The 15972-nt window shown below is 39.3% G+C and overlaps 1 protein-coding gene across 4 annotated transcripts in view; it reads right to left on the bottom strand.

The window, feature by feature from the left end:
- Positions 1-15972, bottom strand: part of ARK2N (arkadia (RNF111) N-terminal like PKA signaling regulator 2N) — a 78936-nt gene that overhangs the window by 34080 nt on the left and 28884 nt on the right. For all 4 annotated transcript variants that reach the window (XM_081942558.1, XM_081942560.1, XM_081942559.1 and 1 more), the window contains exons 2-3: positions 12080-12163; positions 5473-6287 (exon numbers count right to left, since the gene is read on the bottom strand). In XM_081942558.1, coding sequence (XP_081798684.1) covers positions 5473-6196 — 724 coding nt within the window. In that variant the 5' untranslated portion in view covers positions 6197-6287; positions 12080-12163. The remainder of the gene's footprint in view (positions 1-5472; positions 6288-12079; positions 12164-15972) is intronic.

Below are 15972 nucleotides of genomic sequence, written 5' to 3'. Positions count from 1 at the left end.
GGAGCCTCCTAAAGAAGAAGGTACAGGTCTATGAGAGCCAGAAATCTTGCTTGTTTGTAGGTGACCAAATACTTATTTTCCACCATAATTTGCAAATAAATTATTTCCAAATCAGCCAATGTGATTGTTTGGTCTTTTTTTTTTTACATTTTGTCTCTCACAGTTGAGGTCTACCTATGATGCCAATTACAGGCCTCTCTCATCTTTTTAAGTGGGAGAACTTGCACAATTGGTGGTTGACTAAATACTTTTTTGCCCCACTGTATAGGACTAAAGTCATATCAAGTTCGGCATCTAGTCAACTTTGGTCTTGTCAAACAAAAGCTAAAAAAGTTGGTTAGACTTCCTTAATAACAATGAAAAATTAAGAATAGGAGACTACGGAGAAATCCCAGGTTGTAGAATAGATTGGAAAATAAAAAATAACTTGGTAAAAGGCAATGACAAATCATTTTTCTACTGTTACCAATAAAACTTCATGAAAACAGCTAGGAAATTGAAATGTTAAAGGAAATGTTATTTTTGCACAAATTCAGACTAATGTCCCCTAACCTAGGTTGGAGAGAGCCAATCTAGAACTAAGGAGAAATTTCCTGACAGTTAGAACAATTACTCAGTGGAACAACTTGCCTTCAGAAATGGCGGAGTTCTTAAGAAGTCATTGGGCAACCATTTGTCTGAAATGGTATAGGGCAGGGATCCCCAACCCTTGGTCCGTGCATGCCAGGCCTTTGCGTGGCCCATCTGCAGCGTGCATACAGCACATGAAACCATGCCCCCTCCAGTCCACGGAAAACTCTCCACAGAACCAGTCGCTGATGCTCAAAAGATTGGGAGCCACTGGTATAGATAGGGAAGGAGTCAGCAACCTGTGGCTCTAAAGCCGGGTGTGGTTCTTTCACCCCTCTGCTGCGGCTCCCTGACGCTGGTCAGCTCCACAACTGATAGGGCTTTTGGTTAAGACAGAGGAAAAAGGATGCCGCACTAGGAGGAGACTCTATGGTGGGGGAACCGGACTTCTGGTCGGCTGTAGAATTGAATGGGGGGCTTCCGGTTAAGACCTTTGTGGCTCTTTGAGTGTTTGAGGGTGCCGACCCCTGAGATAGGGTTTCTTGCCTGAGCAGGGGGTTGGACTAGAAGACTTCCAAGGTCCCTTCCAACTCTGTTATTCTGCATTCTGTAACCTATAACCCCCCAAGGGTTTTTATATAACTCCCCAAAGACAAACTAGCAAACTATTATTCACTGTTAATGAAACTATAGTTCCCACCATATCTGGAAAATATCTGCTTGTGAACCAGGATGCATTGTGAGCTAAGAATAACCAGGAGCATCTGGTACACTTTTCAGATGGCTCCTCAAACCATGATGCGTATTTCAGAGAAAACTGTGAACAATCCAGATCATCATATTCTATTCTGAATTCAAAAGCAGAGCCTTAACTGCTGTATTCAGGCAATAGAAACTACGAAAACACCAACACTGAATTTCTCTGCAAAGGCACAGCTGAGGAAATTCTGCCTTAATCCCAATCGCAGAACTACAAGACTTCGGTCTACCAAAAGGAACACTTCTTAAAAAGTTAACATAAACACACTTTTGTATGAGTTAGGTCATCAAGAAAAAAATTGTAGGAAACAAACCAACTCCTTACATTATGTGCTTATTTTATTCTTTTGAATTATCTTTTAGCACAAGGCAGAGAATAAAAGAACCACATATTTGCTATTTCTGTTTCAGTCCGTGAATACATACATCAAAACCTCTCTCTGCCCCCACTGAAAAAGCAATGTTTTAGCACCTGCCTCCAACCTCCCTTTCCTGTTGAGAGCTGTCAAAGGACAACGAAGGCTGTCCCTCAGTCAGCAAAAGTTCTAACTACATCTCAGGTATAAGCCGCTACCTCCCTTCCTTTCTTCATTCAAGATAATAGAAGTATGCAGAATTTCCTTCATTGTCTGCAATGAAACTAATGCCTCAGTTCTGCTAGCATGTACAAAAAATAAGACTCCCTGATACCTTTTCTTGCTGTCTTCTCATTTTAAAGAAGACGACAGAAGCCTGAAGTCCATCTTCTGGTCAGGTTGCTATTACAGGTAGTCCTCAACTTACAACCACAATTGAGTCCCAAATTTATATTGCTAAGCAAGACAGTTAAGTGAGCTTTGCCCCATCTTACTAGCTTTTTGCCACGGTGAAGTGAATTATCACAGTCATTAAGTTAGTAATTGGGTTGTTAAGTGAATCGGGCTTCCCCGTTGACTTCGCTTGTCAGAAGATCGCAAAAGGGGATCACATGGCCCTGGGACACTGCAACGGTCATAAATATGAGTCAGTTGCCAAGCTTCCAAATTTTGATTGCATTAACGAGGGTGATGCTACAACAGTCGTAAGTGGGGAAAATGGTCATAAGTCCCTTTTTTCGGTACTGTTGTAATTTCGAGCGGTCGCTAAATAAATGTTGTAAGTCAAAGACTACCTGTATTCCTATTGACAGCAAAGATGGTGGTAGGTTTCTCCCTGTAACTTGGGCCTAGAAGGGTAAACATTATGCAACTTGTCAATACTGTTACCATCTTTCCTGCACTACAGAGATCAAGTCCAGGTCTATCCACCTTCCTGAGCTACGGCACAAACTGCGGTGATGCCAAAATGATTATGTGAGTGCAATGAAGTCATCACCCAAATGCCATGATCAGTACTGGCATCAGATGTCAAAAATTGTGGCATTTATACAATGGCAACAAGAAGCATATGTTGTCATTGTGCACACACACCAAGCATCCTCTCGGCAGATGTCCATTTTTTCTGTGCAAGGCTGTGGTACTACCAAAGGACAACATTAAATTCTGCCCATTTCTTCTTGCTAAATGCTTCTATTATTTAAAATGTAATTTTATTTAAAACTGAATTGTCATAGACTCATTTTTCTGCCAATGGCAGTATAAGGTATCAATCCTAATTCCTCCCAACTGATAAACACTGCACAATGAAAGCAATTCATACTAATTAATGTTATCACTGGTGTTTATGGTTTAACTGTCAAAAAGTACTTATCCTTAAAAATATGTGTTATTATATATACATAGCTCAACAGAAGATGAAAATATTAGCATCAAAAGCTACACATGCATGTTTTATAAAAAAATTTCAAATGTAGTCTAATCAGGATTACTTTAGAAGGGGATTTTTTTCCTATTTATAGGCAAAACATTAAAGTGTAAACAAATAGGTATACATTATGTACTTTTGCACTTTATTTTCCCAATTTCATTTTCCTCACTGGCAGCGGCCTGCTCAATCAAGTGAATTGAAATCTCTTCGTATGCTAAAAATACAGCATGTAAAATATAGAATTAAGATGCAGCGTTATGTTTCTTCGAATTGCCTGCTCACTAACATTTGTTTAGCTTTACAATCTCCTATTTTAACCCAACCCTGTTTGTTGTATAGCAAAAAAAAATTCCCCACAATAGATTTACACTTCTAAGAACTATCATAGCTACACCTGTAATTTTCATGTATTTTATATATATATAAATAAATATAAATGCCAAGGGGACTATTTCTGGATCTGCCAATGAGGAAAATCTACACTAAGTAGGATTGGTAAGATTCAATCAACTTAGCTAAATAGTTCAGAATTATATGCAGTTTTATATATCAGAATATCATTCTGAAGGGGTTTTTGATGTCTGTTTCATACACCTATTAAAAATGAACAAATGAATACAGATTTTGTCTTATAAATAGGTTCGAATAGAATCCCTTATTCAGTGGCAAAAAAAAAATCTGTTTCTATTCATAATTTTCTGATGCACATAATTTATTTCCCCATAGACAACATTTGCACATAGCCAGAGAAAATTCTCTAGCCTGATCTGCAATTTGAATGAAGACTGCACTGAATTATGTTCAAACAAAACCAGTCCATCAAAAGCCATACTAAATTTTATTTGTGATGGGGCTTTAACATCTGAGACTGTACCCCACTGGTTGCATTACCAACAGTTTATGTGGAGAAGCATACAACTTACAATCTGAAATAGTGAAGCCCAGCAAGAGATACACTGGGGTAGCTTTTGCTAGTCTGTTCTAATCAAGACAACAGTAAATACTTGTCTAGTCTGTCATCAAATAAATAACCATTTCAAAAGAAACCCTCGGGATTAACTATTGTTTTAAAATAAATGTGATGTCCAGAGCATCCACCTCACACAGCTGTGACAACTTTCATTAATTTCAAATGCTTTGGACAGAGCCTTTGTGAGATCCAAACTAAAATGGAGATGGGAGGGCTACAATGCCTGCAATATGCAACCCGAGCACAAATGCAAACCTCCATGTATCGTGCAAAGGCAGAATCCATCACACATGCTAGAAAGAACACCGAAGGGCCATGTTCTGAGCTCAACATTGTAACCTTCCAAGCCTTCCTACACAGCACAGAAGCAGATTGACTTAGGACACCGACTGCAATTATACACACACTTCCTTTTGTGTAAAAGAGATAAATGCGTATTCACCCATAAAAGATTAGCAAACCAAAGGATTTTTAAACAGTATTTTATTTTAAGGTTGCTATAAATGCAATTATTTTTTTTGAATACCATATGCCGAGTAGCTTGATACATATTCCTGATCATGCTATTTCAGCTAGAGGAATAATGTAGGCTTTAACAGTCTTTTTTTTTTTAATTAACACACCTTCTGTTATTTTATGAGAGCAGCCAAAATATTTTTCTTCTCAATTTAGATGCAGAGGGGCGGTGGGGGAACAGTATTGACAATTGTGCAATCCACACAGCGGAGCATGTTAGCTCTCTTTCTGAAACTGTGGGACACTCACTTGCAACCTGCGTGCAAAATGTTCCTTAAACAGGCACTGAAATAACCGAGTTGCCTGCTATTAGAAAACTTTGCAGCAAAGCTGAAGCAGCTTATCATGCATTGAAACGGAGCTCGAAAGTGCAACATTAACAAGGGAGGAGGGCCTGTGGTAGAAGCAGCAAAATGCCTCCTGAAATTTCAGATGCAGAGAAAGGAGCAGCTGCAGCACTTTAAAACAACAGCCCATTCAGAATGAAATAGCAGCAAAGTAGTAGACTGTTTTAACTATTACAATCTAAGGTGCACTAATGCCAACTGGCAGGAGAAGGTGGAGTACCGAGGTGGGGAGAGGAGAAATAATGAACCACTCAACATTATCACAAGGTGTCTGGATTATTATTAAGGTGAACTATCGTGCAAATAAGAGCACTGAGAAACCCTCCTTACCCGCCTTGAAAACATGTCACATTTTAAAATACGTTGCAGCCCCTCGTATTTATACAGAGCTCTGGTTCTCCTAGCTAATTATTTATATACTTTTTTTTTTTTGCTCCTTCCTTTCTAAATTTAGCCCGACAGTTGAGAAACGATGGCAGGAGCTTTTTTTTTTTTTGCCAGTTCAGTTTAAAAAACATCCTCTACCTGGTATCTCCGCAGTGATTGTCTTGCTGCTCCCTGAAACTTCGTCGTCGTCATCCGACGAACTCGTGCTCGAGTCACAGGTTAGGTCACTATCGCTGGTACTGCTGTCCTGCAGCAGGTTATACTTCTTGCGGGCGGCGGCCTCTCGCTTCTGCCTCAGTAGCCGGATGCGCTCTTTGTGCTTTTGGCTCCGGTGACCTTTGACCTTAGCGACGCGGCCATTCTGCTTGTCGCTCGATTGCCGGTTTTTCTTTGCAGCCATTGTCGAGGTTTCGCTCTCCGATCTGGACCGCCTCGATTTCCTCCCGACGGTCGACACGGACACGGCGGAAGAGTCTCCCTCGACTGCCATCTCAGGTTGGCCGGGAGCATTCTCTTCTGCGGAGGAGAGCGTGTCAGAATCGGCCAAATGGCCGCTGGATGAAGGGGACAGCATGCAATGGTTGGAAGAGTCACTCTCATAAACGCGGCCGGCCGTCGGCTTGTCACTTTCCGTCGAGGCCAGCTGAGATTCGGAGGAGTCCCGTCTCAGTTCCATCAGCAAGCAGGGCATCGAGGCGAGGACTGCTGAATCCTCCCCCAGCACTCGGTTCTCTTTCTGAGCAGGCATATCCAGTTCTATAGATCCCTCTTCACCCAGAGCTGGCTCCTGTTTCTCTGAGAGTTTGGGTGGGACTTCTGGGTCAATGAGTTCTTCTGTTCTGTCTGCTGCCTCCATCTTCATTTCAGAATTTTAAGTCTCTCCTGGTCTCAGAGGATGGACCCAGAGTTTTGTGGAAGTGCAAACTCACCTAGGGCTTCAGCAGGAAAGCAACCTAAGGGAAAAACACATACAGCACATGAGTGAACTGGTAATGAGGACATCTTTGAATATTTCGTGAAGAGCTTTGTAAAGTACAGAAGAAGCACCCGATTATGCCACAGAGCACGGCAAATCTAGAAGGATGTATAGCGCATTCACAAAGTATTAAGAGCCCCTTCACTTTTGTCCATTTTGTTATGCTGCAGCCTGATTCTACAGCTGTTGAAATTCATTTTTTTTCATTAATCTACACTCAGTATCCCACAAGGACAAAGTGAAAACAGATTTTCAGAAATGTCTATGAATTTATCAAAAAGAAAGAAAATTCCTCCCAGTTCTCTTGATCGTTGCTGGCATGTTTCTATGCTTTATAATTTGAATATTGACTCTCCCCACATATCTCTATTTTTACAATGGGGTAAAAGTCAAGAAATATATTGCTTTTGTAATATCATCAGATGAATCTATTTGATAGTCATGTGTAACCATTAAAAAGTTCTACAGTACTATCAGCTACTCCATTCAGTTTCCTTGGGAGCTAACCGCATAACGACTGGAAACCTACAACCAGAACAAAACGTCGCTCCCTCCTGGACTCTAATAGGCCATGACTTTGTCAGATATTCATTTGTCAGAAATTCTAATTTATCTATTATCCCTATTTTCATAGCTTCTCGTTTTGGCAATTTGTGAGCAGAAATTAATTTTAGCCTAGATTCTCTTGCCAGGAGCATTTGGAAAGCAGAATAGGGGAAAAAATGGGGTAAACCTTGGTCTTTTAGAAGAAAGAAAAGTCAACAATGGAAGCTACAACCACCCATTAAATAATTTGGATTGATGCACAACTCTCATCTGATATAAAAACTGGAAATTGATCCAAGTACTTTTCTTTCTTTCTTTCTCTCTCCTTCCCTCCCTTTCTTTCTTTTTCTTTCTTTCTTTCTTTCTTTCTTTCTTTCTTCTTTTTTCTTTCTTTCTTTCTTTCTTACATTTTTAAATCACCCATCTGTTTCAGAGGGACTCTTCTTTCCAGATCATGGCATAACAAATCAATAAATGCCTCACGCAACCCCACCCCATCATCAATCTGTCAGTAACAAAGTTATTCCGTATACCTGTTGAAAAGACAGTTACAGAATGGTTCAAAACCACAGAGGCCTCAAAATCTTAAATCTGTCTTTTCAAAGTGCGATCAATCAAAGTGTGTGTGTGTGTGTGTGTGTGTGTGTGTGTGTGTGTAGAGAGAGGGGGGGAAATGCACTATATGCATTACATAAATATACTAATGTAATTATGGTTTTTAGATTTCTTTTTATTTTAACTATTCACAGGTTGTAAGTTACTAGTGTAAAAATTATTGGTTTATTTAACTTCATTCTGTAGTTGATGTTAAGCTATCACAGTACATCCTAAAAATGTAGACAATTTTGTTTTGTTGTGTGGCAAAAGACATGACATTCTCTGTTTATTGCTGGCAATGGCAGCATGTGGTATTGAGAAGAGAATCTTCATTTACATAATACATTTGGGGTTTTTTTTTCCTTTCAGTGCAACTTGTTCCTGTCTAAGATATTCCTGGATTGTATTGTCATACTAATCACAACAAACTTTATTTAGGAACCTTATTGTCACTGGCAAATACATTTCAAACTTCAGGCAGAGTTGTTTTTTTATCTTTGCTTTAAAATGCCATGATTTGAATCTGGGAATATTTGCATACCATTTTGTTCAACACAAAAAAGGACATAAAAATATAAAGTGGATGTGGTTGTTTTATATTCAGTCAAGTCTTCTGAAGCACCTTCAAAAGAAAAAAGACTTGTAAAAGCCACAACTCAGTTGTATAAGGCAAGAGGTAACAGAAGAATTAAAGCCAATAATAAAGCTACAACTGCAACTTGAATTGAGTTAGTAAATAGCCACAAAATCTAACTTTGGGTACCTGGTCACAGTGGTAATGTAATTGAAACAGAGCTACAAACAATGGAGAGATATTTTTAAGCTGAGAAAACCCAAGATTTGTAACAATAGAAGAATCTTGTGATGGTATCATATACAAATGCGTCCAATATAAATGCTCTGTGGGTGCAGAAAACCATGGTTTGGAAGAACAAAAAGCCACAGATAAATTGGAAGATTCTGAACTCTCAGTACCTTTAGATACTATTGACCATGCTACCTTCATGGACCAGCTCCAGGAACTGGAAGTGAGGGGCACTGTTTTACAGTGGTTCTCCTTTCTCTGTGTCCATTGTCAGTCAGTGCTGGTGGGAAAGGCAAGGTCAAGACCCCAAGCCCTTATTATGCGGGGTGCCTTAAGGCTTGATTATTTCTCCTCTCCTATTTAACATCTACAAGAAGCCACTGGGAGAGGTCATCTGATGGCATGAGGTTTGGTGTCATCCATATGCTGATGATACCCAATTATACATCCCCATGTTGGGCCAATTGATGCAATTTGGGTGCTGGCTCCGTGCTTAAGAAGCTGTAAGGATGGAGAGAAACCTTAACAAGATGGAGTGGTTCTAGTTTTAGGACCTTTTAAAAAAATTGAATAAACATTAAAACATTGGACATAGAGCGATCTTTCTGGCTTTGTCATTGCCATACATATTTTAACATAGCAACAAATACAGTTTCTACTTATCGTACATAGCTACTTTTGATCTTATTAACATATCCCTTATCCTCCTTTATATATTTATCTATGTTTTATCCAGTTCCAATTTTACAGCCCTCAAAATATTCTGTTCCGAGTCCTTTTCCTAATTTCTAACCATTGATACATTTTGTTCCAAATTTCATAATATCTAGCAATTGAGATCGGGAGAATTAACATACTCAGACTCTGGGCAGGATAACACTCCACCATACAGGTCTGGTGCACAATTCAGGATTCCTCTTAGACTCACAGCTCCTGCCATAAGAGGCAAATGGCGAGGGGAGCCTTTGTCTTCTCTGCCAATTGCAACCATTCCTTGTTCATCAATTACCATTATTTTCAAGCAACATATTCAGAAACAATTGTTATAATATCACATGCAGAAAACGTTGAGAACAGATGTGTACACGTGAGGCAACCAAATAATGACATGAGTAGGCTTTTCCTCCACTTGCCAAAATAATCTAAAAGATAACATTGTTCTTCCAATAAACTACCCTCTCATCAAAAGTATTAAATTAATAATAATTTATACACTTGAGCCAACTACCCTGTTTCCCTGAAAATAAGACCTCCCCAGATAATAAGCCCAACTGGGCTTTTGAGCGCATGCACTAAAATAAGCCCTCCCCTGAAAATAAGCCCTCCCTGAAAATATTGCAACACAGCAGCAGTCATCAAGTGACCACGCTCGCCACCTCCTGCACCTCAAAAATAATAAGTCCTCCCCGAAAATAAGGCCAAGTGCTTATTTCAGGGGTCAAAAGAAAATAAGACCCTGTCTTATTTTCGGGGAAACACGGTAATATTGCTAATCAGGATTCCTTGGTGACATTTAGAGAGGCTCAACCTGTAAGTACTCTCTGAATGCCAAAAGCAGGTTTAAGTTTAATTTCAGTTCCTTTGCAACAGATTAGATTTCTGGTAAGGAGTAATATTTCTCTTCAGTGTTTGGCAGAAAGAAGGAAAAGAATATGCTGGATGGATTCAGGTAGTCCTTGACCTACAACCATCCATTTAGTGACTAAAGTTATAATGGCACTGAAAAAAGTGACCTATCATCATTTTTCATGCTTGCAACTGCTGCAGCATCCCCAAGGTACATGATCCAAATTCGGACGCAGCAACTGGGATGTATTTGTGACAGTCTCGTGGTCATATGATCCCCTTTTGCGACCTTCTGACAAGCAAAGTCAATGGGGAAACTAGACTCACTTAACATCTGTGTTACTAACTTAACTGCAGTGATTCACTGAACAACCTTGGCAAGAAAAGTCATCAAATGGGGCAAAAAACTCTCTTAACAACTGTCTCAGCAATGGAGATTTTGGGCTCAATTGTGATCATACATCAAGGACTACCTTGTTCTCATTCACTAGTCCCTCTTCACTTTTGCTTCTCAACCTCAATAACCATGTGGCCTCCTTTAGATTAACAAATATCTCACTTAGCAACATAAAATTTTGGTACAATTGTGGTCATATGTTGAGGACTACCTGTATGTATGTATATATGTACCGTATTTTTCGGAGTATAAGACGCACCAAGGTTTTAAAGAGGCAAATTGTTAAAAAAGTTTTTGCACTCTGCAAATCTCCCCAAAATGGCCCATTTTTTGCGAAAACAGGCCCGTTTCCCCCCCCCCCCCAAATGAATAGCCCTTAGGAGGCTTGTAGAGTGCTCCTGCAAGGGTGGAGGAGTCAAAAACGAGCAAAAAACAGCCAATTTTTCATGAAAACAGGCCCCTTTTTTGTCAAAAAAAGGGCATGGATAGCCTTTTGGAGGCTTATAGTGCTCCTCGAGGTTGGGGGGAGGGCAAAATTGAGCAAAAAACGGGCCGTTTGGTGCTCATTTCTGCCCTCCCCAGCCCCCAGGAGCTCTCTGAAAGCCTCCTAAAAGCTATGCACGGCCATTTTGGTGAAGGGGGCGGGGTTTCAAGAGGCAAAAAGTGCTGTATTCAATGTATAAGATGCACCCACATTTTCAGCCTCTTTTTTGAGGGGAAAAAGGTGTGTCTTATACTCTAAAAAATACGGTACTTTGTTTCTCTGTGAGAGAGGGAATGGCTGGCACATGTAGGTGGGGAACAACTGGTTAACTGAATCATTTGTTCTGCCAACTAATGTGGGGCTCATGTAACACTTGGGGGTGTGGTAAGCACCTTGAAGGTGCCTCCCTGTCCTTTTAAACTTTTAACTTATTCAATATTTGTTTTTTTACCCAGCTCCCATATTTTATTTAGAATAGAATAGAACTAAACAAGAACAGAATCAAGCTAGCACTAAGGAGAAATTTCAAGACAGTGAGACTGATTAATCAGTGGAACTACTTGCCTCCAGAAGTTGTGAATGCTCCAACATTGGATGTTTTTAAGAAGATGTTGGATATCCATTTGTCTGAAGTGGTATAGGGTTTCCTGCCTAGGCAGGGGGTTGGACTAGAAGTCCTCCAAGGTCTCTTCCAACTCTGCTATTTCCATCCATTGCTCCTTGTTTTGCCTTCAAGTGCTTTGGAGAATAGCTTGACTCCCTCTTCTTTGTGGCAACCCCTGAGATATTGGAACACTGCTATCATGTCTCTCTCCCCTAGTCCTTTTTTCATCAAACTATACCCAATTCTTTATATGTTTTAGCCTCCAGACCCCTAATCATCTTTGTTGCCCATCTCTGCACTCTTTCTAGTGTCTCCACATCTTTTTTACATCATGGAGATCAAAACTGGATGCATTATTCCAAGTGTGGCCTTACCAAGGCATTATAAAGTGAAACACTTCATGTGATCTTGATTCTATCCCTCTGTTTATGCAGCCTAGAACTGTGTTGGCTTTTTTGGCAGCTGCTGCACACTGCTGGCTCATATTTAAATGGTTGTCCAGTAGGAGTCCAAGATCCCTTTCACTGTTACTACTATTTTATCTGAGTTTTATGCATTTAGCTATGAACTGGCCAGAATAATTGTGAGAGTGAGATGGGCAGTACCTAAATTTGATAAGGAATTACTTAATTAGTGATTCCTGGCAGATGCATGTACATATATGCACATTGAAATGATTGCTTTAAATTAACTGTGAACCAATAAAAACCTTTGCAAGTAAAATTTTGCATGTATTTAAATATGAATATATTGTTGAATTAATTCCTTACCTTTCAGCCTCTGCTGTCACTGCTCTGCAGACAGAAGACCTGAGAATCCAAAGTTGTCATTCTGGCTGTTTTCCAACAAATTCTCTAAACAAACAAACACACATAAATTAACTTAGAAAAATGTTTTAAAAAATAAATATACATGGAAGATTTAGCTAATGCTTATGCGTGTTGTTCATGTATATCTTATTTTACATAGAGAAAATAAAATTTGCAAAAAAAGATATAGGTAGTTCTTAATGTTCTGTCCTTTATACTGCTTATATGCAGTACTCAGCACAAATTAATTTCTCTTCCTTGTAAGTCAACTCTGTACTATAAAATGTGGTGTTCAAAGTTACAATAAATTCAATTTAAATAGTGCTATTATAAGGTAAGAATAAACAGTGTTGCAACCGACAAAAGATTTCATGCATTTCAATCCAATTCCATTACATTAAGCAGACATGTACATTACTTCCTTTTTTAAAAGTAATGAAAGCAAAAACAAAAACCTCCCCAATAGTAAATGCTGTGTTTCACAAACAAAAAAGAGCTGTACATAATGCTTATCTATAGTTTCATTAAATTACAACAATAAAAACTAGTACGCAAAAAAGAACCAAAAATAAAAGGTACAGAGAAGAAAAATTTTTTAAAAAAATAAAAGAAAAAATAAGAATATAGTGAAGAAAATGTATAAGGAAGTGATACACACACCACACACACGAACATGAAAGGAATCGTATTATGGTACTGGTAGATAGCACAATACACAGGGTAAAGATTTATATAATGTGAGGAAAAAGCAGAGTAGAGGGATAAAGATGATCTGAACTGGGGAGAAGAAAAGTAAATTCATGCTTGCTTATTTGCTTTCATTCATTCATTCATAAAATTTATTGGCCACTCCTCTTGCCTCAGGGTAACTCTGGGTGGCGTACAGGCCATAAAAATGTATTTATACAGTACATTAAAACATAAATTAAAACTAAACATTAAAATCTGATGATATGTGGGGGTGGGCAGGGATGGGATGGAGGTGGGATCTGTTGTTACTAGATCATATTACTATTTTGCTTAATGGACTGGAAATATTTTTTTAAAATTTAAAAATGTATATACTACAGTCAAAATCTGTTTTTAAAACCTCTATCCTTTTCAGGGTGCTTTATAAAACTGAAGTACATATAATGGCGTATAGACTAATAATGATCTTTGGGAATAGCTTTTCTGTTTTTGTTGTTCAAATCCTTCTGTAGCTTCCAATTCTTTGTGATCCAAAGGAAAACTTTTTTTGGTCAATAACTGCTTCTTTGAATTCTATCAGTTCATATTTATGCCATCCGTGATTGTATCTAACTATTTTGTCTCTTGCTTCTTTCCTAATTGCTTTTATTTCCAATTATTAGGGTCTTTTCCTATGATTTTTGCCTTCACATTAGGCGTCCAAGTTATTTCACCTTGAGTTTAATTTTAGTTTAGTTATTCCAGTGAATACTCAAGTTTTACTTCATCTTATATTGAATTATTTGTTCTTCACAGTCCAAAGTATTCTCAGCTATTTCCTCCAGCATCTCAACTGAAAGCAATCAATTTTTCTTTGTTTAGGCTTTCTTGATGGTCCAGCTTTGACAACCACATGGTAAAGTGGGAAAACATTATTTTTTTTTTCCAGAAAATTTTATTGGTTTTTTAAAACATTTATAAGGAAAAGGGTAGGTGGAATGGTATACAAATTTTGGCAGTTGCAAGTATGGCAGATGCCCCCTCCCTCCAAACTCATAAGATACATCTATGTATAAAACATTAATACAAAATCGTATAAAATCAGCATATTAATTCTATAAAAAATTTTCAATCAACTTATATATTATGATATATAGTCTAAATATAATTCCATTATTACTTTCGGTCTGTTTATAACAATGTGATTTTCTTATTCATTTTTGTGATCTGAGCTTTCTTAGTGTTGCCACTTCTCCCCCTGCTGGCAGAGCTCCGGCCCCTCCCGTGTCCTGTGTGACTGTTGAAGAGTCTTCTGTTTTTTCTAGGTTCGCTTTATTTTTTTCCATAAAGGCCTGAGCCTCTATGGGTGTATTGATTCTGATTCTTGTCTCCTCCCAGAATATCAGCATCCCTTCAGGCATCAACCATCTAAACCACACCCCTTTCTGGTATAATTTATTCGCCAATTCCGAATAATTTTTCCTTTTCTCCCTAATTTTTTTGGGGATCTGCTTCAAGATGGTTATCTCCCTGTCGTGATATGTCAATGCTTGCCCCCCGGTTCCGGCGGCTACGGTGACGGGCAAGCTTTTGCCCGCTCCCGCTCTCCCGGTGGGCTTCCCCCACTTCTGGGGGGGCACAGGATGCCCCGGAGAGGCGTCCTGCCGAGGGAGCGGCTCGCGGAGGGCCTGGCATCGGCGGCGGCTGGTGGGGGCTTCTCCGCTTCGCTCTAGGCACCGGGGAGCAGTTTCGGAGGGCGCGCATGCGTCTCGCTCCATGCCGATCGGACAACGTACTTTTGAAGGAAGCAGCGGCGGTATGGTGAGAGGCTTCCTTTCTTCATTCCCTTTCTTTTGAATTGATGGACTTTTCAGCGTTTTTAAAAGCTAAACTTTCGGATTCTTGCTGGAGGTGCGGCTAGAGGGAGGGGGATTTCCCCCCCCCCTTGGACAAGCGGCTTGAGAAGATTTTGCTTTCGCCCCCAGGGGAAGGAGGAGGGGGGAGAGCCAACTAACGATGCCTCACCCCTGTAAAAGTGACTTTCATTGGATTTAGTTCCAGAATTTATGGGTGAACTGAGAATTTTCTGTAAAGTGGGAAAACATTATTGTTGTAAATGTGTAATTTTTGTTGCAATTGTGATGTCTTTTGATCATAGCACTCCTCTCAAGTAATGGATTTTTCCTTATTTTATTGCCACAGTCACAATCCAGGTGAATTTTGTAATTAAGGAAGGCTTCAGTTTCCTTTCTGTCTCCCGTATTTTCACTGGGCTAGCTTTGCCTGTTTACGTAATCTGAGGGTTTTAAAAAAAAAACTGAGCAACAGATTGGTTTTCATAATCTCTTCTTTCAACTTTAACAAACGATTTTTTGGTTTTCTTTGATTCCAATCATCAAATGTATCATAACTGAGTTTACTCCATCACACAAAGTTCTGATTATCCCGTCCCAAAAATGACAGCAAAAAATATGAAAATAAGGATTTTGATACTTCTTAGGAAGAAGCATCAAAATATTCAGGTCTTTTTATTATTTCCAATTCAATAAATTGTTGGAAAAAATTAAGTAGAGGTGATTAGGTTTCTCTCTCTCTCTCTCTCTCCCCCCCCCAAAAAAAAAGCTTCCCAGTGAAATGTCACACAAAGATTATGATCCTCAAAATAACCATTAATAATTAAATTAGATATAGCAACATTGGGGGCCATGATGGCTCAGCAGTTAAAGATGCTGAGTTTGTCAGCTGGAAAGCTGACAGCCTGGGTTCGAGACCCATGTGCCATGCAAAGGGTGAGCTCCCATTACTTGCCCAATTCCTGCCCACCTAGTAGTTTGAAAGCATGCAAATGCGAGTAGATTAATAGGTATTTTGGTGGGAAGGTAGCAGCGTTCGTGCACTTGCCTCTCATCTGGATTTACTACAGGTCATTTAGAACAAAGCTTCGGCTGCCTGTCTTCATTTCCAAGTAGTCACAAATAATCTCTTTTTTTGAGCATTTAGACTTTTCTATACTATCCAGGTTCATCAGGATGAATCAATCCAGATGCCTCTGGTTTATGTAGAACATTTTAGCCACAATAAAAATCAGTCGTAGCTTCCCGCAGTATAGAAGTGCAAGGTGACTTCCCGCAGTATAGAAGTGTAAGGTGACTGCTGTAGTTTTGCAAGAGAAAGCCCAGTGTAGC

Source organism: Natrix helvetica (assembly GCF_964273705.1).
Source record: "Natrix helvetica genome assembly, chromosome: 2".
NCBI lineage: Eukaryota > Metazoa > Chordata > Lepidosauria > Squamata > Natricidae > Natrix > Natrix helvetica.
This window is presented reverse-complemented; position numbering and strand designations above follow the sequence as displayed.